Source organism: Rhinoraja longicauda, chromosome 18 (genome assembly GCF_053455715.1).
Source record: "Rhinoraja longicauda isolate Sanriku21f chromosome 18, sRhiLon1.1, whole genome shotgun sequence".
In the NCBI taxonomy this organism is placed as follows: domain Eukaryota; kingdom Metazoa; phylum Chordata; class Chondrichthyes; order Rajiformes; family Arhynchobatidae; genus Rhinoraja; species Rhinoraja longicauda.
In genome coordinates this window covers 34,934,549-34,962,138 of record NC_135970.1, presented here as the reverse complement: position 1 = coordinate 34,962,138, position 27,590 = coordinate 34,934,549, and the positions used below count along the sequence as shown (strand labels likewise).

The following is a 27,590-nucleotide window of genomic DNA, read 5'->3' as shown; positions in this document are numbered from 1 at the left end:
GATTGACTTAATTGGGTGCCTATCATCGCAATAAGTTAGAAACGATTTATTTTGACATTGAAAGCTGAGGAGATATATATTTTTTAAATGCAAGATTTTTTAAAAAAAGCAATAGAAGGAGGATCTCCTCTAGAAACAGAACAGAAAGGTCTGAGTCAGGATGTGACGTTAGCCGGGGTGTAGAGGCAGGCGAATGGGAGGAATAGAGAGAGAGAGAGAGAGAGAGAGAGAGGGGGGAGGAAGGACGGTCAGGGAAGTGAGAGATGGGGTCGCTACACTGGCCGCTGCTTATCAGCGTTGCGCTTCTCACCACCACTCACTGCCTGGGTCTACAGCAGCCCCCAGACACAGGTGAGTCTGTCTGTTACACCCTGGTACATGGGGGCATTGCAGGTAAACCCCCACCCACCTCCCTCTCGCTCTCTCTCTTTTTCTCTCTCTCTCTTTCTCTCTCTCCCTTTCTCTCTCTCTCCTTTTCTCTCTCTCTCCTTTTCTCTCTCTCTCCTTTTCTCTCTCTCTCTTTCCCTTTCTCTCTCTTTCCCTTTCTCTCTCTCTTTCCCTTTCTCTCTCTCTTTCTTTCTTTCTCTCTCTCTCTCTCTCTTTTTCTCTCTCTCTTTTTCTCTCTCTTTCTCTCTCCCTTTCTCTCCCTCTTTCTCTCTCTCCTTCTGTCTTTCTCTCTCTCTCTCTCTCCTTCTGTCTTTCTCTCTCTCTCTCTCTCTCTCTCTCTCTCTCTCTCTCTCTCTCTCTCTCTCTCTTCTCTCCAACCCCTGCCAGAATCTGTGAGAGATTAGACACACTGCCAGCTGGAGTAACTCACTCAGCGGGACAGACAGCGTCTCCTGAGAGGGGGGAATGAACGAACAGGTGGGTGGGCGCAAGTTTCGGGTCGAGACCCCCTTTTCTTCTACTTCAGGCTTCTCTTTCCATTCACCCCAGAAGTTCATGCACGAACTTTAAACTTTTATCTTTAACCCCCAGTAAACTAACGTGGGCGGCCTGCAAAACTTGTTTAAAAAACGTCTTGGTTGGGAGGGGAGGGGAGGGGAGGGTTGAACTTTCTGTTTACTTACGGACCTGACGTTGAATTTCACAAGTTTACAGTCGTGCAGCTCGGAAACAATCCCCTTTAGCCCAACTCGCCCATGTTAACCAAAACGGAGAGGGGAGGGCTAGAGAGAGGGGAGGGGGGGGGGGTTAAAAGGGAGGGTTTAGAGAGGGAGAAGGTGTAGAGAGAGAGAGAGAGAGAGAGAGAGAGAGAGAGAGAGATATATGCAAGGGTGTATAGAGGGAGGGAGGAGTGGAGTAGAGGGGTGAGGAGAGAGGGAGTGGAGGAAAAGAGGGAGTGGAGGAAAAGAGGGAGTGGAGGAAAAGAGGGAGGAGGGGAGGGTTAGGGAGGGTTAGAGAGGGGAGGGTTAGAGAGAGGAGGGGGGAGGGTTAGGGAGAGGAGGGGAGGGGAGGGTTAGAGAGAGGAGGGGGGAGGGTTGGAGAGAGGAGGGGGGAGGGTTGGAGAGAGGAGGGGGGAGGGTTAGAGAGAGGAGGGGGGAGGGTTAGGGAGAGGAGGGGGGGTTAGAGAGAGGAGGGGGGAGGGTTAGGGAGAGGAGGGGGGGTTAGAGAGAGGAGGGGGGGGGTTAGAGAGAGGAGGGGGAGAGGGGAGTGGGTGTAGCGGTGGGGGTGCAGATAGGAAGTGGAGGGGGGAGGGAGGGAGGGGTGGATGGGGATCGAGGGGAAGGGAGGGCTGGAGGTGGGGGGGGGGTTAGGAGGGGTAGAGGGGTTAGTTTGGCAGGGAGGGGTAGAATCGAGTGGGGTTAGAAGGGAGGGGTATAGGAGGGGAGGAGTGAGCTGGGGGTAGAAGGCATGTTTGGGGGGAATGGGAGGAGTGGGCTCATGGTGCTGTTGGAAGAGAGGGTTGGGGAGGGATCGGCTGAGGGTGATTAGCAGAGTTAGAGGAGGGGTGTGGTTGGAAGGGAAGGGTGGGCAAGAGGAGGGGTTGGAAGGGTTCAGAGGAAGGGGTGGGTTTAGGGGGAGGGTGAGAGGAAGGGGGGAGGGGTGGGGTGGGGGGAGGGTGAGAGGAAGGGGGAGGGTGAGAGGAAGGGGGGAGTGAGCTAGAGGAGAGGGTTAAACAGGAGATTTGGGAGGGGAGGGGTGGGTTAGTGGTGATGTTAGAATGGAGGAGGTAGGGTAGGGGATGGATGGGCTAGTGCGGCAGGTTATAGAACAGGGTTGGGCGTGAGTGTCAGGGATAGTAGAGGGGAGGGGTTAGAAAGGAGGGCTGGAGTAGTGTATCGTGGTTAGAAGAGAGAGGTGCGGAGGGGTGGGCGAGAGGAGGGATAGAGGGGAGGACGGGGGTGGGTGGTGGTGGAATGTGGTGGGGGGTGAGAGAGGAGAGGGCAGTGGGTGGAGACGCCATCAGGAGTAAAGTGGGACAAATGTGGAACTGGTGTGAACGGGTGATTGATGGGCGGCATGAACTGAGTGGGCCGAAGGGCCTGTCTCCATGCTGTGGCAGTAAAACTGAAGCTTGCCGGTGGTTGAAAGGGGGAGTCCAGAACAAGGGGTAGGCCATTTAGAACTGAGATGAGGAAAAACCTTTTCAGTCAGAGAGTTGTGGAATTCTCTGCCTCAGAAGGCAGTGGAGGCCAATTCTCTGAATGCATTCAAGAGAGAGATAGATAGAGCTCTTAAGGATAGCGGAGTCAGGGGGTACGGGGAGAAGGCAGGAACGGGGTACTGATTGAGAATGATCAGCCATGATCACATTGAATGGCGGTGCTGGCTCGAAGGGCCGAATGGCCTCCTCCTGCACCTATTGTCTATTGAAAGTCGGCGGGGGAAATGTTGCACTTCAGTGATGTTGATAGCGCATTTGTTTCTAATTCTCTCTCCCTGCAGGTCACGTTAAAGTCCCGCTCTCGGAGCATGTGTCTGTCTATTTGGAGCCTCGTGAACATAAACGAGTTGTCATTACAAACATCAGTCGCCTCGCTGCCTCTGTGGTTGCCCAGGTATATTCCCACGTGCAGAACGTGACGGTTTCACTCTCCAGGGTAAGTCTGTCGGTGAAAGGCTGAGTTAACCTATTTTAAATTGGCGCCTTCTTCTTTACTTTGGACTTTGGAGGGACGGCGCGCAAACAGGCCCTTCTGCCCACCGAGTCCGTGCCAACCAGCCGACTGAGTCTACGCCGACCAGCGATCACCCCGTACACTAGCACTATCCTGCACGCACGCACGTGCACACACACTGACACACTGACACACGCACACACGCACACAGACACACGCACACACACACACACACAGACACGCACACACAGACACGCACACACAGACACACACACACAGACACGCACACACACGCACACACACACAGACACGCACACACAGACACGCACACACAGACACGCACACACAGACACGCACACACAGACACACACACAGACACACACACAGACACACACACAGACACACACACAGACACACACACAGACACACACACACACACACACACACACACACAGACACGCACACACAGACACGCACACACACGCACACACACACAGACACGCACACACAGACACGCACACACAGATACACACACAGACACGCACACACGCACACACAACAATTCACAATTTTACAGAAGCCAATTAACCTACAAACCTGCATGTCTTTGGAGTGTGGGAGGAAACCAGAGCACCCGGAGAAAACCCATGCAGTCACAGGGAGAACGTACAAACTCCGTACAGACAGTCAGGGTTAAACCGGGGTCTCTGGCGCTGTAAGGCAGCAGCTCTACCGCTGCGCCACCGTGCCCCCCAAAGATGTCTCGCACTTTTCATTTTTGCATCGTTTTCCTTTGTCCAACACTGCCTCAGATGGCAGTGGAGGCCAATTCTCTGGATGCTTTCAAGAGAGAGCTAGATAGAGCTCTTAAAGATAGCGGAGTCAGGGGGTATGGGGAGAAGGCAGGAACGGGATACTGATTGTGAATGATCAACCATGATCACATTGAATGGCGGTTCTGGCTCGAAAGGCCGGATGGCCTCCTCCAGCACCTGTTGTCTATTGTCTATTCCCAATTTTTTTAATCTTTGCTTTTATCCACCTGTCACTTACCCAGCTTTGTCCTGCTACCCACCTCGCTTCCAACTTTCTCCCCGCCACTGTTATCAGTCCAAAGAAGGGTCCCGACCTGAAACGTAATCTCTCCATGTTCTCCAGGGAAGCTGCCTGACCTGCTGAGTTACTCCAGCGCTCTGTGAAACGTCACCTATCCATGTTCTCCAGAGATGCTGCCTGACCCGCTGAGTTACTCCAGCACTCTGTATAAACGTCACCTGTCCATGTTCTCCAGAGATGCTGCCTGACCCGCTGAGTTACCTGTGGTAGGAAAGTATTGTGGTTGTTCAAAGTCCTCAGTAAAGTGGGCAGATTTGTGGCGGGCTAAGCAATGTCGGCATCTCATGCTGGTGACCTTTCATCTGGCAGGGAGTTGATGGGCTGAATGCCCTCCTTTTCTAGCATGACAGTGGCGCAGCGGTAGAGTTGCTGCCTCACAGCGCCAGAGACCCGGGTCCGATCCTGACTCTGGGTGCTGTCTGTACGGAGTTTGTACGTTCTCCCTGTGACCCGCGTGGGTTTCCTCGGAGATCTTGGGTTTCCTCCCACACTCCAAAGACGTACAGGTTTGTAGGTTAATTGGCTTTGGTGAAATTGTAAATTGTCCTTGGTATTGTAGGATAGAGTTAATGTGCGGGGATCGCAGGTCGGCGCAGACTCGGTGGGTAGGAGGTCCAGTTTCCGCGCTGTATCCATAAAAAAACAGTTTCTCCCTTATGCACAAAATTGTGCAGCGTTGAAAGGTGATCTGATATATGTACGTTCTCCCCGTGACCTGCGTGGGTTTTCGCCAGGATCTCCGGTTTCCTCCCACACTCCAAGGAAACGAGGCTTTGTAGGTTAATTGGTTTGATATAATTGCAAGTTATCCCGAGTGTGTGTCGGACATTGAAAGTGTGCAGGGAATCACTGGTCAGGGCGAACTCAGTGAGCCGAAGGGCCTGTTTCCATGCTGTATCTAAACTAAAGTAAACTGAACATAAGGGAATACGAGTGTGATTGGATCAACTGCGATACTAGCCCATTAGGTAATTCAAAGGTGCTTTATTTGGTTTAGTTTATTGTCACGTGTACCGAGGAGCGGTGAAAAGCTTTTGCTGCGTGCTAACCAGTCAGCGGAAAGATAATTATCGCGTGTGCACTGCACAGTGAAATTCTTTCTGAATAGCTCGTACATGCGCGAGTCGCCATATTTTGGTGCCGTTTCCAAAAAAAATCCAAAATCCGGTCCGTGTACTCGACATACCAGAGCGGATCCCCGATCCAGGCGAGCCCCAGGCTGCTACAGGGCCTCCTCCATCGCTCTCGGCCCGCCGACCCATGCCCCTATCCCCCTCCTTGCCCGTCCGCCCGCCTGACTGCCTCTGTGTCCCGGGACCACCTTCTGCAGCCGGCCTTGAAGGCACTGGAGATAACAACCCTTGACTCCTGAACTGAGCAGCCCAGTCGTGTTGGAGGCAAGAAACAGAGAAAGTCTCCCAAACGAAAATGGAATTAGCTCGCGTGTAGGATGGAATCGCAGTTGGTGTTTCAAATCGAAGATAGACTCAAAAAAACTGGGGTAACTCACAAATTCTCAAATTATTGTAGAATTAGACCATTCGGCCCATCGAGTCTACTCCGCCATTGAATCATGGCTGATCTCTGCTAATCCCATTTTCCTGCCTTCTCCCCATTACCCTTGACATCCGTTCTAATTCAGAATATGTCTATCTCTACTTAAATATATCCACTGACTTGGCCTCCACAGCCCTCTGTGGCAATGAGTTCCACAGATTAACTACCCTCTGACTAAAGAAGTTCCTCCTCACCTCCTTTCGAAAAGAGCCCCCTTTAATTCTGAGGCTATGACCTCTGGTCCTAGACTCTCCCACCAATGGAAACATCCTCTCCACATCCACTCTATCCAGGCCTTTCATTATTCTGTAAGTTTCAATGAGGTCCCCCCCCCTCAACCTTCTAAACTCCAGCGAGTACAGGCCCAGTGCTGTCAAACGCTCATCATATGCTAACCCACTCATTCCTGGGATCATTCTTGTAAACCTCCTCTGGGCCCTCTCCAGAGCCAGCACATCCTTCCTCAAAGATGGGGCCCAAATTTGCTCACAGTACTTTAAATGCGGCCTGACCATCGAGTCAGACAGCATCTCTGGAGAAAAGAAATAGGTGACGTTTTGGGTCGAGACCCTTCTCCAGATACGACACATCGCCTGTCCACGTTCTCCAGAGATGCTGCCTGACCCGCTGAGTTACCCCAGCACTCTGTGAAACGTCACCTATCCACGTTCTCCAGAGATGCTGCCTGACCCGCTGAGATACTCCAGCACTCTGTGAAACGTCACCTATCCACGTTCTCCAGAGATGCTGCCTGACCCGCTGAGTTACTCCAGCACTCTGTGAAACGTCACCTATCCACGTTCTCCAGAGACGCTGCCTGACCCGCTGAGTTACTCCGGCGTTATGTGTCAATCACGGAATTTGGTTATTCTGCTTTTAAAAGAAAACTGCCCTGATCTGGTAGAAAACTGTGTTTGGAGTCCAAGTCAGTGGATATTTTTAAGGCAGAGATAGATTCTTGATTAGTATGGGTGTCAGGCGTTATGGGGAGAAGGCAGGAGAATGGGGTTGAGAGGCAGAGATAAATCAGCCATGTTTGAATGGCGGAGTAGACTTGTAGGGCCGAATGGCCTAATTCTGCTTCTATCACTGGGGTACTTATAAAACCGGGTTAGTTTCAGCTTTTCTCCAATCGCACAAACTTTCGGGTAACTTTTCGGCACACTTGAAATTTTGGTGGTGCATTTTAAGGAAGTTGACTCATTTCCTGGGGTGCTTTAGTTTCTTTCTGTAGACTCATCTTACACAAGCTCCTGTGCTGGTGTTGTTCTGATATTGAACCCAGATGCTGCCAAGGCAACTTTCTACATTAAAGCTGGTGAGGAGGAGGTGTGGGCGACTGTCTTTGCTTTGCCCTACACAGCTCAAGGTAACTCAACTCTGTTGCAGCTCTCTTGCCTTTGTTTAATATACATTGTAGAAGATGTTTATATGCTGCACAGAAAGAGGTAACCTGTATTTGGCAGAAGAGCAAAGGGGTCTCTGATTTAAAGCACAAAGCGCTAATTGCAGAATGCCGGTTAACAAGTCGTTTGATTCTAAACAAACGTTTAGTTTATTATGTGTAGGAAAGAACTGCAGATGCTGGTTTAAATCGAAGGTAGACATAAAATGCTGGAGTAACTCAGCCGGACAGGCAGCATCTCTGGAGAGAAGGAATGGGTGACGTTTTCCGGTCGAGACCCTTTTTCAGACAGTTTAGTTTATTATTGTCAAGTGCACCAAAATACAGTGGAAAGCTTCTGTTTGCACGCTATTCCCGAGTGAAGCTGATCAAAACAAAAATTGGTTTGATAAATATCTGGTGGTGCAGCAGTAGAGTTGGTACTTTTTACAGTTTCTGAACTCTACGGGTGACAATAGACAATAGGTGCAGGAGTAGGCCATTCGGCCCTTCGAGCCAGCACCGCCATTCAATGTGATCATGGCTGATCATTCTCAATCGGTACCCCGTTCCTGCCTTCTCCCCATACCCCCTGACTCCGCTATCCTTAAGAGCTCTATCTAGCTCTCTCGAATGCATGCAGAGAATTGGCCTCCACTGCCTTCTGAGGCGGAGAATTCCACAGATTCACAACTCTCTGACTGAAAAAGTTTTTCCTCATCTCAGTTCTAAATGGCCTACCCCTTATTCTTAAACTGTGGCCCCTTGTTCTGGACTCCCCCAACATTGGGAACATGTTTCCTGCCTCTAACGTGTCCAACCCATTAATAATCTGAAGAAGGGTCTCGACCCGAAACGTCACCCATTCCTTCTCTCCCGAGATGCTGCCTGACCTGCTGAGTTACTCCAGCATTTTGTGAATAAATCGATTTGTACCAGCATCTGCAGTTATTTTCTTATACCCCTTAATAATCTTATACGTTTCGATAAGATCCCCTCTCATCCTAAATTCCAGTGTATACAAGCCTAGTCGCTCCAGTCTTTCAACATATGACCGTCCCGCCATTCCGGGAGTTAACCTAGTAAACCTACGCTGCAAGCCCTACCAACTTCAGACAGTTTAGTGTATTATTGTCACGTGCACCAAAATACAGTGGAAAGCTTCTGTTTGCGTGCTATTCCCAAGTGAAACTGATCAAAATAAAAATTGGTTTGATAAATATCTGGTGGTACAGCAGTAGAGTTGGTGCTTTTTACAGTTTCTGAACTCTACGGGTGCTGTCTGTACGGAGTTTGTACGTTCTCCCCGTGACCTGCGTGAATTTTCTTCGAGATCTTCGGTTTCCTCTCGTACTCCAAAGATATGCAGGTTTGTAGGGTTAATTGGCTCGGTATGAATATAAAATTGTCACCGGTGTGTGTAGGATAGTGTAAGTGTGCGGAGATCGCTGGTCGGCACGGACTCGGTGTATCTCTAAACTGAACTCCGCGCTGTATCTCTAAAGTAAATTAAACTTTAAAAAAAAACTAAACACAAAAAGGAGCCTCCCTATAAAGATCAGTAGTGCTTATAAATTTTTTTTCTCGGAAAAAAAATATTAGTAGTCCAATGTCCTTCAAATCGATTAATTGAGTTTTCTCCAGGTGCTCTGGTTTCCTCCCACATTCCAAAGACGTGCGGGTCTGTAGGTTAATTGGCTGCTGTAAAGTGCAAATTGTCCATAGTGCTAGTGTACGGTGTGATTGTTGGATGGAGCGGGCTTGGTGGGCCGAAGGGCCTGTCTCTCACTTCAGGTAGCCCCGGCATTCCCTCTCTCTCCATCTCCCCCCACCCCCCCCCCCCCCACCCCCACCCAAGTCACATTAGCTTCTCATTTCCACCCTACAAACGGCCAACAATGGCCTGTTGCCTTTATCATCGTTAGTTTTTGCTTATCTTTCATTCTTTGGTCTTTATCTCTCCACATCACCATCTATATTTCTCCTTTCCCTTATCCCTAACCAGTCTGAAGAAGGGTCTCGACCTGAAACGTCACCCACTCCTTCTCTCCAGAGACGCTGCCTGTCTTCTCCTGAGTTACTACAGCTTTTTGTGACTATTTAAGGTTTGGTTTTCTGTTGCATACTCCCGACTAAACATGATCAAAAGAAAAATTGTTTGGGCTATAGATCGGGTGCGTACACAATAACTGCCTCCGAGTCTGTGCCTTCACCTTTGTTGAAGTTCAATTTCACCAAGAGCTTTTAGGAACTGAACTGAGTTGCTGCTTTACAGCGAATGCAGCGCCGGAGACTCAGGTTCGATCCTGACTACGGGTGCTGCACTGTAAGGAGTTTGTACGTTCTCCCCGTGACCTGCGTGGGTTTTCTCCGAGATCTTCGGTTTCCTCCCACACTCCAAAGACGTACAGGTATGTAGGTTAATTGGCTGGGTAAATGTAAAAATTGACCCTAGTGGGTGTAGGATAGTGTTAATGTACGGGGATCGCTGGGCGGCACGGACTTGGAGGGCCGAAAAGGCCTGTTTCCGGCTGTATAGATATGATATGATATGATATGAACCTGGTGTGACACGGTGGCGCAGCTGGTAGAGTTGCTGCCTTACAGCACCAGAGACCCGGGTTCAATCCTGACTACGGGTGCTGACTGCATGGAGTTTGTACGTTCTCCCTGTTACCTCCCATATTCCAAAGACATGCAGGTTTGTAGGTCAATTGGCTTTGGTTAAAAATGGTAAATTTCCGCTAGTGTGTAGGATAGTGTTGGTGTGCAGGGATCACTAAACATAGACGTGTGGGAAGGAACTGCCAATGCTGGTTTACACTGAAGATAAACCCCCAATGCTGTCGGGGTCCTTGGATGGAGTCGAGGGGGGAGCTAAAGGGACAGGTGTTGCATCTCCTGCGGTTGCAGGGGAAAGTACCTGGGGAGGGGATGGTTTTGGTGGGAAGGGACGAGTTGACCGGGGAGTTGCGGAGGGAACGGTCTCTGCGGAAAGCAGAAAGGGGTGGAGATGGGAAGACGTGACCGGTAGTGGGATCCCGTTGGAGGTGGCGAAAGTGTTGGGGGATTTACAGAAAGCACAGTGTGGGAGGGGGGGGGGGTGGGGGGAGTTAGTTAAATTGTTTGGCAACCAGTAGATCATGCAGGTTTATGCGGATTGAGCGGTGGTGAAACAATTGCTGAGCCTGCTCTTGGTCTCGCCTATATACAGGAGTCCACACCTGGTTCTATGAGAGAATAGCTGTTGAACTGAATGGTTGCTTTTTTTCCCCCAATATTCTCAGATCCAGTACCAGGTGCCTGCAACCTCGAGTTTATCTTGGAAAATGACCCTAACTTGCACTTGACGTACAATGTGTATGAAACTGCTGTATCATTTGCACCAGCTAACCTGGGCACAGAGAGGTAAGTCAGTCTCTGACTAACATGAGTAGGAAGGAAGTGCAGATGCACATTCTGGAGTAACCACCTAAGAAAATAACTGCAGATGCTGGTACAAATCGAAGGTATTTATTCACAAAATGCTGAAGTAACTCAGCAGGTCAGGCAGCATCTCGGGAGAGAAGGAATGGGTGACGTTTCAGGTTGAGACCCTTCTTCAGACTGAAGAAGGGTCTCGACCCGAAACGTCGCCCATTCCTTCTCACCTGAGATGCTGAGTTACTCCAGCATTTTGTGAATAAATACCTTCGAGCTGAGTTACTCTAGCACGTTGTGTCTATTATCAATTAACATGAGCTGTAGTCATCATGCACAACCAGTAGTAATGTTTGCTTTTGGATAAAAAGGAGAGTCAGTGGATGTGGTGTACCTCGACTTTCAGAAAGCCTTCGACAAGGTCCCACATAGGAGATTAGTGGGCAAAATTAGAGCACATGGTATTGGGGGTAGGGTACTGACATGGATAGAAAATTGGTTGACAGACAGAAAGCAAAGAGTGGGGATTAATGGGTCCCTTTCGGAATGGCAGGCAGTGACCAGTGGGGTACCGCAAGGTTCGGTGCTGGGACCCCAGCTATTTACGATATACATTAATGACTTAGATGAAGGGATTAAAAGTACCATTAGCAAATTTGCAGATGATACTAAGCTGGGGGGTAGTGTGAATTGTGAGGAAGATGCAATAAGGCTGCAGGGTGACTTGGACAGGTTGTGTGAGTGGGCGGATACATGGCAGATGCAGTTTAATGTAGATAAGTGTGAGGTTATTCACTTTGGAAGTAAGAATAGAAAGGCAGATTATTATCTGAATGGTGTCAAGTTAGGAAGAGGGGATGTTCAACGAGATCTGGGTGTCCTAGTGCATCAGTCACTGAAAGGAAGCATGCAGGTACAGCAGGCAGTGAAGAAAGCCAATGGAATTTTGGCCTTCATAACAAGAGGAGTTGAGTATAGGAGCAAAGAGGTCCTTCTACAGTTGTACCGGGCCCTGGTGAGGCTACACCTGGAGTACTGTGTGCAGTTTTGGTCTCCAAATTTGAGGAAGGATATTCTTGCTATTGAGGGCGTGCAGCGTAGGTTCACTAGGTTAATTCCCGCAATGGCAGGGCTGTCGTATGTTGAAAGGGTGGAGCAATTAGGCTTGTACACACTGGAATTTAGAAGTAAATTGTATTATCACGGTTTTGTAATAGTAAAAACCCCCCTCTCCTTCTACGTCTTTTCCTTCCTCTAGCTTCACAATTCACACCTGCACCATGGTGGTGCAGCGGTAGAGTTGCTGCCTCACAGCGCTTGCTGCGCCAGAGACCTGGGTTCGATCCTGACCATGGGTGCTTGTCTATACGGAGTTTAAAGGTTCTCCCTGTGACTTGCTTGGGTTTTCCCCGAGCCCTTTTTGTTTCCTCGCACGCTCCAAAGACGTACAGGTTTGTAGGTTAATTGGATTTGGTTTAAAAAAAATGTAAAATTGTCCCTCGTGTGTACGATAAAGTTAGTGTGGGGATCGCTGGTCGGCGCAGACTCGGTGGGCCGAAGGGCCTGTTTTTGCACTGTATCTCTAAAAGCAAGTTTTTCCCTATGCATGGAAATGTGCAGCTTTGAAAAGTAAGCTGATGTTCAGTTTAGTTTAGAGATACAGCGCGGAAACAGGCCCTTCGGCCCACCGGGTCCTCGCCAACCAGCGATCCCCGCACAATAACACTATCCTACACACACTAGGGACAATTTTTATATTTATACCCATCCAATTTACCTACAAACCCGTACGTCTTTGGAGTGTGGGTGGAAACCGAAGATCTTGGAGAAAACCCACGCAGGTCACGGGGAGAACGTACAAACTCTGTACAGACAGCACCCGTAGTCGGGATCGAACCCGGGTCCCTGGCGCTGCAAGCGCTGTAAGGCAGCAACTCTACCGCTGCACCACCGTGCTGCCCAATGTTCTATGAAACCTATATGTTCAATGAAATGTTCAGACTGCCTGTGCTTGTACTTTTGTTTAGAGGGATCGTTCCCCCTGCCTGTGATGTTGAGACAGATGGTCACACAAGGTGGAGGTTGACCTATGAACTTTACCAATATTTTCTACCAGAGAACGACCTCAGCGATGGAAGTCTGTCAGATGGGATGAGTAAAATGTCATCTGTCCAAGGCATAATGGCGAACGGAAGGAAGGTAATGAGGTGTATTGTTAACATGGAATGATATAAGCCTTGGATATACGACCTCTTTGCCATTGAAATACTGAGGGAGAAATTCCCCTCCTTTTGATACAATATTTCAAACACCGTATTTCAAACTTGTGTTGGAAGGAACTGCAGATGCTGGTTTAAACCGAAGATAGACACAAACAGCTGGAGTAACTCAGCGGGGGCAGGCAGCATCTCTAGAGAGAAAGAATGGGTGACGATTTGGGTCGAGACCCTTCTTCAGACGTACCTTACAACTTGGCAAGTTGGCTGAAATTGGATAGAATGATTTCAATAAGACATAGGACACTCTACCCATCTCACTTTGATTCTCGATTACCTTAAATCTGCAAGGAGAATCTCAGTGCTGGAGTAACTCGGTGTGTCGGGCAGCATCTCTGAAGAACGTGGATGGGTGCTGTTTCGGGGTCCAGAGGAAGGATGCCGACTCTAAACGTCACCTGCCCACGTTCTCCAGAGATGCTGCCTGACCCGCTGAGTTACTCCAGCACTCTGTGAAACGTCACCTATCCATGTTGTCCAGAGATGCTGCCTGACCCGCTGAGTTACTCCAGCGCTCTGTGAAACGTCACCTATCCATGTTGTCCAGAGATGCTGCCTGACCCGCTGAGTTACTCCAGCACTCCGTCTTTTTTTTTTTTGTAAACTTTAGTTCTTTAATAATGCTAGAGAGCTTGGAGTATTACGGAGTGGTGCAAAGTCAGTAGTTAAAAACGTCAAGAGTTACAGATAAAGGCGGCACGGTGGCACAGCCGTAGAGTTGCTGCCTCACAGCGCCAGAGACCCACGTTCGATCCTGACTTTGGGTGCTGTCTGCACATAGTTTGTACGTTCTCCCTGTGACTGCGTGGGTTTTCTCCGGGTGCCCTGGTTTCCTCCCACACTCCAAAGATGTGCACGTTTGTAGGTTAGTCGGCTTCTGTATATTGTGAAATTGTCCCTAGTGTGCAGGATAGTGCTAGTGTACGGAGTGACCATTGGTCGGCACGGACTCGGTGGACCAAAGAGCCCGTTTCTATGCTGTATCTCTAAAGTCTAAAGGCTTCGTACTTGTGTCGCTGACTGATGTAGTTATGCTATCTGGGGATATTATCTGGTCAATGACACGGCTTCCACATATCACCAGCTTCTGTCGACAGATCAATTAGACATGTACATGGATAGTGTCGGAAGGAACTGCAGATGCTGGTTTACACCAAAGATAGACACAAAAAGCTGGAGGAACAGGGACAGGAAGTATCTTTGGGGAGAAGGAACGGGTGACATTACCTATTCGAGAGCCTTCTTCAGACATGGATAGGGCTGGTTTAGACGGATATGGGCCAAACACGGGCAAGAGTGACTCGAGTAGATGGGGCATGTTGGTCGGTGTGGGCATGTTAGGCCAAAGGGCATGTTTCCACACTGTATCACTCTAAGACACAAAAAGCTGGAGTAACTCAGCGGAGCAGGCAGCGTCTCTGGAGGGAAGGAATGGGTGACGTTTCAGGTTGAGACCCTTCTTCAGACCCGAAACGTCACCCATTCCTTCTCTCCAGGGATGCTGCCTGTCCTGCTGAGTTACTCCAGCATTTTGTGTCTATCTTCGGTTTAAACCAGCACCTGGTGTTCCATCCTGCATGTTTCATCAACAATCACACTATGACTCTTGGAATTGCAACTGGCCTAAAAGAATGAATTTTCTTTTAATTCTTAAAAGAAAAGAAGAACTGCAATTGGCCATCCCTTTAGACTAAGTGTATGCTTTCTTTCCACTGTAGATCACTTCAATAAGATCGACTCAGAAGACCAGGCTCTATGGAAACTCGTATGTTGGCATTGGAGTGATATACAATGTTATTGTTCGAGACCCTTTATTAAAGACCTCTGCATCTTATGCTCCTGTGTCCACATACACCTGTGACTTGTCCACCAATGGTTATGAATGCAAGCAGTCAGGTATGCAAAGCAAATTTACTTCAACATTTAACTTCAATTCGCTTCTGACTTTAAATATTTCCATTTTGCACAGGGACCGTAATTGAAACTGGGAATTGGTGGGAGAGTTTGGGGACAACGAGATCTGGGTGTCCTAGTGCATCAGTCATTGAAAGGAAGCATGCAGGTACAGCAGGCAGTGAAGAAAGCCAATGGAATGTTGGCCTTCATAACAAGAGGAGTTGAGTATAGGAGCAAAGAGGTCCTTCTGCAGTTGTACAGGGCCCTAGTGAGACCGCACCTGGAGTACTGTGTGCAGTTTTGGTCTCCAAATTTGAGGAAGGATATTCTTGCTATTGAGGGCGTGCAGCGTAGGTTTACTAGGTTAATTCCCGGAATGGCAGGACTGTCATATGTTGAAAGACTGGAGCGACTAGGTTTGTATACACTGGAATTTAGAAGGATGAGAGGAGATCTTATCGAAACGTATAAGATTATTAAGGGGTTGGACACGTTAGAGGCAGGAAACATGTTCCCAATGTTGGGGGAGTCCAGAACAAGGGGCCACAGTTTAAGAATAAGGGATAGGCCATTTAGCACTGAGATGAGGAAAAACTTTTTCAGTCAGAGAGTTGTGAATCTGTGGAATTCTCTGCCTCAGAAGGCAGTGGAGGCCAATTCTCTGAATGCATTCAAGAGAGAACTAGATAGAGCGCTTAAGGATAGCGGAGTCAGGGGGTATGGGGAGAAGGCAGGAATGGGGTAATGATTGAAAATGATCAGCCATGATCGCATTGAATGGCGGTGCTGGCTCGAAGGGCCGAATGGCCTCCTCCAATATTGTCTATTGTCAGTCTGTCTATCCATCCACTTATAAGCTCATAAGACACAGGAGCAGAATTAGGGCATTCGGCCCATCGAGTCTGCTCCACAGTAAAGAAGCACGGTGGTGCAGCGGTAGAGTTGCTGCCTCACAGCGCCGGAGACCCGAGTTCGATCCCGACTACGGGTGCTGTCTGTACGGAGTTTGTACGTTCTCCCCGTGACTTGGGTGGGTTTTGTCCGAGATCTTCGGTTTCCTCCCACATTCCAAAGACGTACAGGTTTATAGGTTAATTGGCTTGGTATAAATATAAATTCTCCCCAGTGTGTATAGGATAGTGTTAATGTGCGAGGATCACACTCGGTGGGCCGAAGGGCCTGTTTCTGCGCTATATCTCTTTATATTAGCTTTATGCGTAAAATTCAGACTGCTGAATGTCTTTCTGCCTGGGTTTGCTTGAATGTTTCTTTGTTCTAAATCGCTTACAACCTTCGTTATTTTACAAAGTAGACAGACCTTAGAAGGGCCCGTTTCCACGATGTGTGATCACAGCTCTATGACTTCATGATAAGAAGGGTGCCAACCCCGAAAACGTCACCTATCCATGTGCTGGAGTAGTTCAGCGGGTCAGGCGAACATGCATCTCAAGAGGACCTGGGTAGGCGACGTTTTAGGTCGGGACCCTTCTTCAGACTCGCCTATCCACGTTCTCCAGGGATGCTGCCTGACCCACTGAGTTAGGCCAGTCCTAGCCTCAGAATTAAATGATGTCCTTTGCAGAAGGAGATGAGGAGGATTTTTTTAATTTTTAGTCAGAGTTTGGTAAATCTGTGGAATTCATTGCCAGAGAAGGCTGTGGTGGCCAAGTCAGTGGATATATTTAAGGCAGAGATAGATAGATTCTTGATTAGTGCGGGTGGCAAGGGTTGTGGGGAGAAGGTAGGAGAATGGGGTTAGGAGAGAGAGATAGATTAGCCATGATTGAATGGCAGAGTGGCCTAATTCTGCTCCTATCACATGAATACTGAGTGTTGTTTTTGTAAACCAGCATCTGTAGTTCCTTGTTGCTATTGTTTAAATTTTTTTGTTCTACAGATGCAAATTTCATCTACATCCAGGTACTGTGCACCATTATTGGCATCTATGGTTTATTGCTCTGCTTGGCTGGCCACCGATTGTTTGAAGCAGGTAACGTCTTACAAAATGAAATCCCATTGCAAGTATTTTATTATCATGTGTATATTAACCAGAGGGTGCAGCCTCAGAATAAAAGGAGGTACCTTCGGAATGATAGACGAGGAGGAATCTCTCTCGCCAGAGTGTGGTGAGTCTGTGGAATTCATTGCCACAGGCCGCTGTGGAAGCCAAGTCATTGGGCACCTACCTATAAAGCGGAGTTTGATAGGTTCTTGGTTAGAAAGGGTGTCAATAGACAATAGACAATACGTGCAGGAGGGGGCCCTTCGAGCCAGCACCACCATTCAATGTGATCATGGCTGATCATTCTCAATCAGTTCCCCGTTCCTGCCTTCTCCCCATACCCCCTGATTCCGCTATCCTTAAGAGCTCTATCTAGCTCTCTCTTGAGTGCATTCAGAGAATTGGCCTCCACTGCCTTCTGAGGCGAAGAATTCCACAGATTTACAACTCTCACTGAAAAAGTTTTTCCATTCTAAATGGCCTACCCCTTATTCTCTGGGGTTTCTGGGTAGAAGGCAGGGGGAGCAGAGTTTGAGTGGGGAAAAATATATCTGCCGTGATTGAACGGTGAAGCAGGCTCGATGGGCCGAGTGACCTAATTCTGCTCCGATGTCTTATGAGCATGATCATCCTGTGGCCTCTAGATAATCTAATCCTCTTCCCTCTATCAAATAGCTGTAGATGGTTAATTGGGATGGGTTTTGGGATGTTTTCCCTTGTACAATACACAATGAAGCAGATACTTACTGTTACTAATGATGACTTGTGCATGGCGATCCCTGTGTTACACTCCGTTTAGGTTTCACTTCCCAAATAAATTTGAGATGCAGAATAAAATTCACTCAGAATTTGTGGGTGGGGGGGGTGGGGGTGTAGATCAACCATATTTATCTCTGTCTATATAACCTTCACCACATATCCTATGCATGATACACGTTCCACTATGTAATCCACTCCAGGATTTAGGTAGGACTGGAGTCACTGATATAGTCAGCTTGTTGCTTGGTCCCTTAGTTGTTCGTCTGTAAGCTGAAGCGAGGAACGCAACAGTATGTATCGCTCACTCTGCATGGGTTTAATAAATGCTTTCTGGTTCACCGAATACTTTGTAATGGATTGATTACAAAACGGGGGGGAGGGGAAGGGAATAAAGGTACCAAATCAACAATTACATTGAAGATTGAAGGGTAGATGCACAGAGTATCTTGCCCAGAGGAGGTGAATCGAGGAACAGAGGGCCTAGGTTCAAGGTGAGAGGGAAAAGGTTTAATAGGAATCTGAGGGGTAACTTTTTCACACAAAGGGTGGTGGGTGTATGGAAGGAGGTGGTTGAGGCAGGGATAGGTACACGGATAGAACAGGTTTGGAGCGATTATGGACCAAGCGCAGGCAGGTGGGACGAGTGTAGCTGGGACATGTTGGCCGGTGTGGGCAAGTTAGGCCGAAGGGCCTGTTCCACACTCTATGACACAAGAAGCTGGAGTAACTCGGCGGGTCAGGCAGCATCTCTGGAGGGAAGGAATGGGTGACGTTTCAGGTTGAGACCCTGCTTCAGACCCTGCTTCAGACCCATTCATTATTCCTTCTCTCCAGAGATGCTGCCTGTCCCGCTGAGTTACTCCAGCATTTTGTGTCTATCTTCGGTTTAAACCAGCACCTGCAGTTCCTTCCTACACATTTCATCAACAATGACTTTTTTCAACTTGTTCTTTGATGAATGCATAGATGACATGGGTTGTCTTTCAGAAGGCAGCGATTCTGGGATGTTTTCCCACAACTATCCCATACCCTACACTCTTCCAGTAACACAGGGGTCACCAGTATAACCAATCAGATTTTTTTTAAAGAGATAAATGTAAGCAGATGACTAAGGTGGACACCTTCTGGAAATGTACACACTTCCATTAGTATCAGAACACTTAAAGAACACACAAAGTATACACAAAGTCTATCTGGCAAGGTCTGATGACTGGGTGTATATTGTTACAGTGCTTCTGTTAAATTGAGTCAAAATGTAGAAACAGGAACTACAGATGCTGATTTACACAAAAAAAAGACACAGTGCTGGAGTAACTCAGTGGGTCAGGCAGCATCTCTGGAGAACATGGATAGATTACTTCACAGCGTGCTGGAGTAACTCAGCGGGTCAGGCAGCATCTGTGGAGAACATGGATAGGTGACGTTTCTGGTCGGGACTCTTCTTCAGGCTGTTCATCGATCTGCCTATCAACCCCCTCCCCACACCTGCGTTCATCTATTTCCTGTCATGCTTGTCCGGCCCCTCTTCTCTTCGGGTTTTAGTTTTAGTTTAGAGATACAGGGAGGAAACAGACCCCTCTGCCCACCAGCTCCACGCCGACCAGTGATTCCTGCACATTAACACCATCCGACACACAGTAGGGACAATTCACATTTATACAAAGCCAGTTAACCTACAAACCCGTACGTCTTTGGAGTGTGGGTGGAAAACCCACGCAGGTCAAGGGGAGAACGTGCAAACTCTGTAGTTGGGATCGAACCCGGATCTCTGGTGCTGCAAGCGCTGTAAGGCAGCAACTCTACCGCTGCGCCACCGTGCTGCACACAATGGCGTTCCACCTGTCCCCATCCCCACCCTTAACAATCAGTCTGAAGGGTCCCGACCCAAAAGGCCACCTTTCCGTGTTCTTAAGAGATGCTGCCTCACCCACTGACTTATCTGCATCTGCCCACATACCTGATCACTGCTAATGTTGCAATTGGTATTTGTATTGTTTCATTGCATTGTGTGGATCACAAGATTATGATTGTTCTCAATGGGCAAGTTTGAATCTCTAAACCAGGTTATCGTGATTGTTCAATCTTAATTTGCAGAATTCCTCTTCTTTGGATTCTTGATCTTTGGATTCATCTGCTTCGTGGTGGTCACTCGTTACTCTGCACTTGACTTCATCAGTAAGTGGTGATTAAAGAAAATAATATAGAACAATGCCTTTAGTTCAACTTGTCCAACAAAACACACAACGATGTTGCCATTTCAAGGTCACATCAATCTGTTTAGAGTGGAATTTGTACAGTATGGAATCAGGCCCTTTTGCCGAACTTGCCCACACCGGCCAACATGTCCCAGCTACACTAGTCCCTCCTGCCTGCGTTTGACCCATATCCCTCTAAACCTGTCCTATCCATGTACCTGTCTAATAGTTTCTTAAAACGTTACAATAGTACTTTCCTCAACTACCTCCTCCAGTAGCTCATTCCACACACCCACCATCCTTTGTGTGAAAACATTACCCCTCAGATTGCTACTAAATCTTTTCCCCTTCTCCTTTGGTCTCCGATTTCCCCTACACTGGGCAAGAGACTCCGTGTCTACCTGATCTATTCATCTCATGATTTTATACACCTCTATAAGATCACCCCTCATCTTCCTGCGCTCCAAGGAATAGAATCCCAGCCTACTCAACCTCTCCCTGTAGCTCACACCCTCGAGTCCTGTCTTTAGAAGGAGCTCTTATGGTTTCAGCAATGAGATTAGAATTGCATTGTCTATCATTGGGTGTTACTGTAATAGTGTTTTTTATTTTTTTATTTGATTTCAAGGAAAGTATATGCATCCCTTTTTGAAATGTGGCAACAATAGTAATAACCTGAACCTGCTGAAAGTAGTGCTGATAAGTATTTTTATTCAGTAAATGGTTATTTCAATATCTGATTTTTCTCTGCATATTGTAATGGGAATTTGTACGTCTGAGAAGGAGTTAGTAAGTTTTACAGAGAATATTCAACACATAAACAATGGCTCTAATGCAACTCCTACTAATATTAGAGTCGTAGTCATACTGCACAGAAACATGCCCTTTGGCCCAAATCCATGCCAACCAAGAGGCCACATCTTGGCTTGTTCCATTTGTCCACATTGACCCGCATCTCTAAACCTTTCCTATCCATGTTCCTGTCCAAATGCCGTTTAAGCGTTGCTATAGTCCCCGCATCAACTACCACCTCTGGCAGTCTGTTCCATACTCCCACCACCCTCTGTGTGGGGAGTAAAGTCGCCCCTCGGGTTCCTGTTAATTCTTGTCCCTCTCACCGTAAACCCACGTCCTCTGGTTACTAGGGGAAAGTGCAAACTCCACACAGACAACACCTGAGGTCAGGACCGCGTGGGTTTTCTCCGGGTGCTCTGGTTTCCTCCCACATTCCAAAGACGCGCATGCTCGTAGGTTAATTGGCTTCTGTAAAATTGTCCCTGGTGCGTGTAGGATAGACTAGTGTCCGGGGTGATTGTGGTCGGGGTGGGCCGGGGGACCTGTTTCCACGCTGTATCTCTATGATCTAGACTACATGAAAACATTGGCCACCCAGCAGAGGTACTGTATTGTTTTGCAGGGCGGTTTGGCATCTTGGTAGGCGGAGGATTGTTTGGCGGTTTGCTCCTGTCCCTGGTGAGGTGGAGATTGGGCTTTCCGATCGTCTGTGTGTCCATTGTGGGATTGGTGCTGGGATTCTTGGTGGCCGCAGTCCTCTTCTTCACTCCACTGGGTAAGTCGAAGACAACTGATCAACACGACTATTAGTTTAACTGCGTCCATCTTCACGCGTGGCCTGATGATCCTTTCGCTTTAGAAGGACAAAGCACTCGAGGGGCCAATACTTTTGGATTGTCTGATGTCCGAGATACTTTATCTCTGCCTCTTTGGCGTTCTCTTTGTGCTTGGCCCGCGCGCGGTCTGTTACTGGAAATGTTCGATGGTTCTTTATTCAGTTTAATTTATTGTCACGTGTACCGAGGTACAGTGAAAAGCTTTTGTTGCGCGCTAACCAGTCAGCGGAAAGACCATGCATGATTGCTGTCACGTACGCACAACGCAGACCCCTTTGCACAACCCGCAAATGCTCGGTCACCGTATTTTGGCGCCGTTTACAAAGAATAGTCCAAAGTCTGCTCCAGGTGCTGGGAGTACCGGAGCACCTCTGAACCAGGTACGCTCGGGTAACGCGGTCACGGGGAGAACGTACAAACTCCGCACAGACAGCACCCGTAGTCGGGATTGAACCTGGGTCTCTGGCGCTGTGAGGCACCACTTGAAAAACTTAATTTGTCTATTTATCCCAAACAGCAAACCTCAGTTTATTCCACAACGACCTCAACTTCTGGATGGTGTACGCCTTCATAACACTGGTGGTCCCCACATTTCTGCTTCCGTTTGCTAAAACAGTAAGTAGCTGTTCCTTTAAACTTCTTCATCCAGTGGGCATGATACCTGCGGTGGTAGTGGGCAATGTATTCCGAATAGTAAGCTGCTTAACAATGTTCAATACAGTTATGGAACAGTGCAGCACACCGACAGTCCTTTCGGGAGAGGTGGAGGTTCACTTGCGCCTCCTCCAACCACATCTACAGTATCCGCTGTACCAGGTGTGGACTCTTATACATCGGCGAGAACAAGCACAGGCTCGGCCATCGTTTCGCTGAACACCTCCGCTCAGTTCGCCTAAACCTACCTGATCTCCTGGTTGCTCAACAATTTAACTCCCCCATCTCACTCCCACACTGACCTTTCTGTCCTGGGCCTCCTCCATTGTCGGAGTGAGGCACAATGCAAATTGGAGGAACAGCACTTCATATTTCGCTTGGGCAGCTTACACCCCAGCGGTATGACTTCTCTAACTTCATGTAACCCTTGCTTTCCCTGTCTCTCCGTTCCTTCCCTGTCCTAGTTCTCCGACTTGTTCTACTGTCCTCCTGATTAAATATTACTGATTACCTGCCATGTTGTCCCCTTCCCCTCAGCTAACAATGAACCATTCTACATTTCCATAATTCACAAAATGCTGGAGTAACTCAGCAGGTCAGGCAGCATCTCAGGAGAGAAGGAATGGGGGACGTTTCAGTTCGAGACCCTTCTTCAGACCCGACCTGAAACGTCACCCATTCCTTCTCTCCTGAGATGCTGCCTGACCTGCTGAGTTACTCCAGCATTTTGTGAATAAATACCTTCGATTTGTACCAGCATCTGCAGTTATTTTCTTACATTTCCTTGATCCTCATCTGCTTGCTTTGATCTGTTGTTTTCACACCTGAACCTTCTGTATCTTTAGATTCCCTCAATACAATACGATATATCTTTATTGTCATTGTAAGGGGTACAACGAGATTGGGAATGCGCCTCCCATACGATGCAATAAATTAATTAGTTAGTCAGTATTCATTTAAACAGCCCAATGAAACAAATTAGAAACAGTTTTAAAACAGAATAAAGTGCAAGTAGATCTGTGCCGGTTCACTGCGATGTGACCATCCGGCTCAGCAGGACCGGTTCATGGCAGCAATGGCCCTGGGGATGAAGCTGTTCCTGAGTCTGGAGGTGCGGGCGTAGAAGGCCTTGTAGCGTCTGTCCGATGGTAGAAGTTTGAACAGACTATTGCAGGGGTGTGAAGAGTCTTTGTGGATGCTGGTGGCTTTTCTGAGGCATCGTGTGTTGTAGATGCCCTCCAAGGCTGGTAGCTGTGTTCCGATAGTCTTCTGAGCTCTATGGATTACCCGCTATGGACCCCCTGATAGTCTCCCCTGACTCTCAGACTGAAGAAGGGTCTCGACACGAAACGTCACCCGTTCCTTCTCTCCGGAGATGCTGCCTGTCCCGCTGAGTTACTCCAGCATTTTGTGTCCACGGTGTGAACCAGCACCTGCAGTTTCTTCCTAAAGAATCAGTGGCTATGTCACAAAGTAATAATTGCAATTATAAAGGAAGGGAATCAAGGCTGACTTTATGGAGCCTATATTATATTGTTTGCTTCTAATTATGCATGGATTTTGTTTCGATAGCTAAACATCATGACGTGTGCACTGGTTGGGTCATACGCAGTGATTGTTGCAGTTGGCATGTATGTCTACAGTAGCTTGACTTATATAATTCTAAACGTCATCAAGAGAGCCGTAGATCCGGATTTTGCAATGGTCTACAGCAATGCTCCTTTTCAGCGTACAGGTAGGTGTATTTGGTCAATGAAGTTTTCATTTTTGAAGTTTTCTTCATTCTCCACATTCTCCATTTCATGGTGGCACGGCGGTAGAGTTGCTGCCTCACAGCTCCAGAGTCCCAGGTTCGAACCTGGACGGAGTTTGCACGTTCTCCCTGTGACAAGTTAGTAAAAGTACCATTGGCAAATTTGCCGATGATACAAAGCTGGGTGGTAGTGTGAACTGCGAGGAAGATGCTATGAGGTTGCAGGGTGACTTGGACAGGTTGTGTGAGTGGGCGGATGCATGGCAGATACAGTTTAATGTGGATAAGTGTGAGGTTATCCACTTTGGTGGTAAGAATAGGAAGGCAGATTATTATCTGAATTATAGGAAGTTAGGAAAAGGGGACGTACAACGAGATCTGGGTGTCCTAGTGCATCAGTCACTGGGCTACACTTCTTCCCACCCGGTCCCCTGCAAAAAGTCTATCCCCTACTCCCAATTCCTCCGTCTACGCCGCATCTGCGCCCGGGATGAGGTGTTTCACACTAGGGCTTCCGAGATGTCGTCGTTCTTCAGAAAATGGGGCTTCCCCTCCTCCATTATAGATGAGGCTCTCACTAGGGTCTCTTCTACATCCCGCAGCTCCGCTCTTGCTCCCCCTCCCCCCACTCGCAACAAGGACAGGATCCCCCTCGTTCTCACCTTCCACCCCACCAGCCAGTGGATCCAACATATCATCCACCAACATTTCCGTCACCTACAACGGGACCCCACCACTGGCCATATCTTCCCATCCCCTCCCCTCTCTGCGTTCCGCAGAGACCGTTCCCTCCGTACACTCGTCCCTTCCTACCCAAACCACTCCTACCCCGGGCACTTTCCCCTGCAACCGCACGAGATGCAACACCTGTCCCTTTACCTCCCCCCTCAACTCCATCCAAGGACCCAAACAGTCTTTCCAGGTGCACCTCCTCCAACCTCATCTATTGCATCCGCTGCTCTAGATGTCAACTTATTTATATCGGCGAAACCAAGCGCAGGCTCGGCGATCGCTTTGCTGAACACCTGCGCTCGGTCCGCATTAACAAAACTGATCTCCCGGTGGCCCAGCACTTTAACTCCCCCTCCCATTCCCAGTCTGACCTTTCTGTCATGGGCCTCCTCCAGTGCCATAGTGAGGCCCGCCGGAAATTGGAGGAGCAGCACCTCATATTTCGCCTGGGCAGTTTGCAGCCCGGTGGTATGAACGTCGACTTCTCCAACTTCAGATAGCTCCTCTGTCCCTCCCTTCCCCTCCTCCTTCCCAGATCTCCCTCTATCTTCCTGTCTCCACCTATATCCTTCCTTTGTCCCGCCCCCCTGACATCAGTCTGAAGAAGGGTCTCGACCCGAAACGTCACCCATTCCTTCTCTCCCGAGATGCTGCCTGACCTGCTGAGTTATTCCAGCATTTTGTGAATAAATCGATTTGTACCAGCATCTGCAGTTATTTTCTTATACTACTGAAAGGAAGCATGCAGGTACAGCAGGCAGTGAAGAATGCCAATGGAATGTTGGCCTTCATAACAAGAGGAGTTGAGTATAGGAGCAAAGAGGTCCTTCTGCAGTTGTACAGGGTCCTAGTGAGACCGCACCTGGAGTACTGTGTGCAGTTTTGGTCTCCAAATTTGAGGAAGGATATTATTGCTATTGTGGGCGTGCAGCGTAAGTTTACTAGGTTAATTCCCGGAATGGCGGGACTGTCATATGTTGAAAGACTGGAGCGGCTAGGCTTGTATATACTTGAATTTAGAAGGATGAGAGGGGATCTTATCGAAACATATAGGATTATTAAGGGGTTGGACACTTTAGAGGCAGGAAACATGTTCCTAATGTTGGGGGAGTCCAGAACCAGGGGCCACAGTTTAAGAATAAGGGGTAGGCCATTTATAACTGAGATGAGGAAAAACTTTTTCAGTCAGAGAGTTGTAAATCTGTTGAATTCTCTGCCTCAGAAGGCAGTGGAGGCCAGTTCTCTGGATGCATTCAAGAGAGAGCTAGATAGAGCTCTTAAGGATAGCGGAGTGAGGGGGTATGGGGAGAATGCAGGAACGGAGTACTGATTGAGAATGATCAGCCATGATCACATTGATTGGTGGTGCTGGCTTGAAGGGCCGAATGGCCTACTCCTGCACCTATTGTCTATTGACCGTGTGAGTTTTCTCCGGGTGCTCTGGTTTCCTCCAACATCCCAAAGACGTACAGGTTTGTAGGTTAATTGGCTTCTGTAAAATTGTCCCGAGAGTGTGTGAGACAGTGCTATTTTTACGGGGCGATCGCTGGTCGGCTCGGTGGGTCGAAGGGCCTGTTTCCATGCTGTATCTCTAAACTAAAAATGAAACATTATGTGTTTGGACCCATTGGGGACTGAAGCCCATTGTTGTTTTGATCATAACATTTTAATTCTTTCTCTTCCAGAGTACATTTTGACATTTGTGTGGGTGTTCTTGTTCATTAATGGCGCCGTACTCCAGTTTGTTTTGGCAAGAAACAGATCGACTTTCCCACCTAGTCTGTACCAGAAATGGAGGAGGAGAAACGCTGTGATCGGAGAACGAACACCTTTGTTACAACCCCCTGAAACATGAATACCTGAAGCTTGGTGCGTGAGGTCTTCCCCTTAATTTCTACATTGATAATCACACGTGGAGAGTGCAGAACTCTGCAGGAATAACTCTTCAAAATGGAGAATAATTTTGTCTTTAATCCTTCAGGATCACTTATGGGATCTCTTTTGCAGGGGTGTGCAGATGAATAAATTTTATGGACGCCATTTGGATTAAATATTCCTTTCTTGGCCAATTTTGCAAATAGTGTTAACTGTTAAAAAATAATTGCCTTGGATCCATGAAGCAATAAACTTGACATTAAGGTTTTGTACATCTTTTTAATGAGGCTGGTAAGCCTGATTAGTTGGACTGTGAGCAATAGGTACTTAGAATCTTGCATGATATTTCAATTGAATGTAACCTACAAGGAGGGAAGGGGGGAGGAAACGTTGGTAGTTCTTCATCTGTTCTTTCTGTCGAAAATGGAAACTACGTTTATGATCTTTCCCACAAGTTTGCTGAGTTTAGTGTTGAGCGGAAATTCTTCCTCATTTCCCCCTCACTTGCGGAAAAACTCACCGAAGACGTGTTTGTGAGCAATTTTTGTAATATTTCACTTAAATTTTATTACTTTTACTAAAAATCAGCACTTTGGCAATTATAAACATAATATATTATAATTATAAAAAAAATTCACATTGCAGTATTTTTAAACAGATTTGTACCCCTGGTGTAACTGAGTGTTCAACCATTTGTTTTGTAGCATTTGCCTAAAAATGTACAGCTGTTCACTACTCATCTTTTACACACCACAATTGTTATTTTCTACTGTCTTCAGTAGACTGCTGCTTCAAAGTTTGCATAATTTGTGACATTTTTTTGTTGCTTAAACTAAATGATCTTGGATCAGTCGGATGTGGTTTGCACACTGCTGTATAAGTTATGGTTTCCTTTTGACTTCAGTTTATACAAGCGACAGCTAAATGATTAGAAGGGTCCCCACCTGAAACGTCACATATTCCTTCTCTCCAGAGATGCTGCCTGTCCCGCTGAGTTACTCCAGCATTTTGTGTCTATCTTAGGTTTAAACCAGCATCTGCAGGTCCTTCCTATACAGCTGTTGATTGTCCAGCCTCTGGAAAAAGTGTAGGAAGGAACTGCAGATGCTGGTTTAAACCTAAGATAGACACAAAATGCTGGAGTAACTCAGCGGGTCAGGCAGCATCTCTGGAGGGAAGGAATGGGTGACATTTCGGGTCGAGACCCTACTTCAGTCTGAAGATGGGTCTCGACCCGAAACGTCACCCATCCCCTTCTCTCCAGAGATGCTGCCTGTC

At 47.8% G+C, this 27,590-nt stretch overlaps 1 protein-coding gene across 1 annotated transcript; it reads left to right on the top strand.

Annotated features, from left to right (window-relative positions):
- Positions 1-238: 238 nt before the first annotated feature.
- Positions 239-27,363, top strand: LOC144602135 (transmembrane 7 superfamily member 3-like). Its single transcript, XM_078414863.1, has 12 exons — positions 239-351; positions 2,890-3,044; positions 6,957-7,104; positions 10,407-10,527; positions 12,567-12,738; positions 14,534-14,711; positions 16,609-16,701; positions 19,567-19,647; positions 21,085-21,237; positions 21,816-21,913; positions 23,525-23,687; positions 26,123-27,363. Exons 1-12 carry the CDS (start codon positions 264-266, stop codon positions 26,290-26,292), a joined length of 1,620 nt encoding a protein of 539 aa, XP_078270989.1. The 5' UTR covers positions 239-263; the 3' UTR covers positions 26,293-27,363.
- Positions 27,364-27,590: the final 227 nt, after the last annotated feature.

What these genes read in the sequence shown, in the direction of transcription:
- LOC144602135 (XM_078414863.1), top strand. Translation starts at nt 264, where the DNA reads ATGGGGTCGCTACACTGGCCGCTGCTTATCAGCGTTGCGCTTCTCACC. An exon ending in TTATGAATGCAAGCAGTCAG is followed by an intron (nt 14,712 to 16,608) that starts GTATGCAAAGCA and finishes TTTGTTCTACAG; the next exon opens with ATGCAAATTTCATCTACATC. An exon ending in TGCTCCTTTTCAGCGTACAG is followed by an intron (nt 23,688 to 26,122) that starts GTAGGTGTATTT and finishes TTTCTCTTCCAG; the next exon opens with AGTACATTTTGACATTTGTG.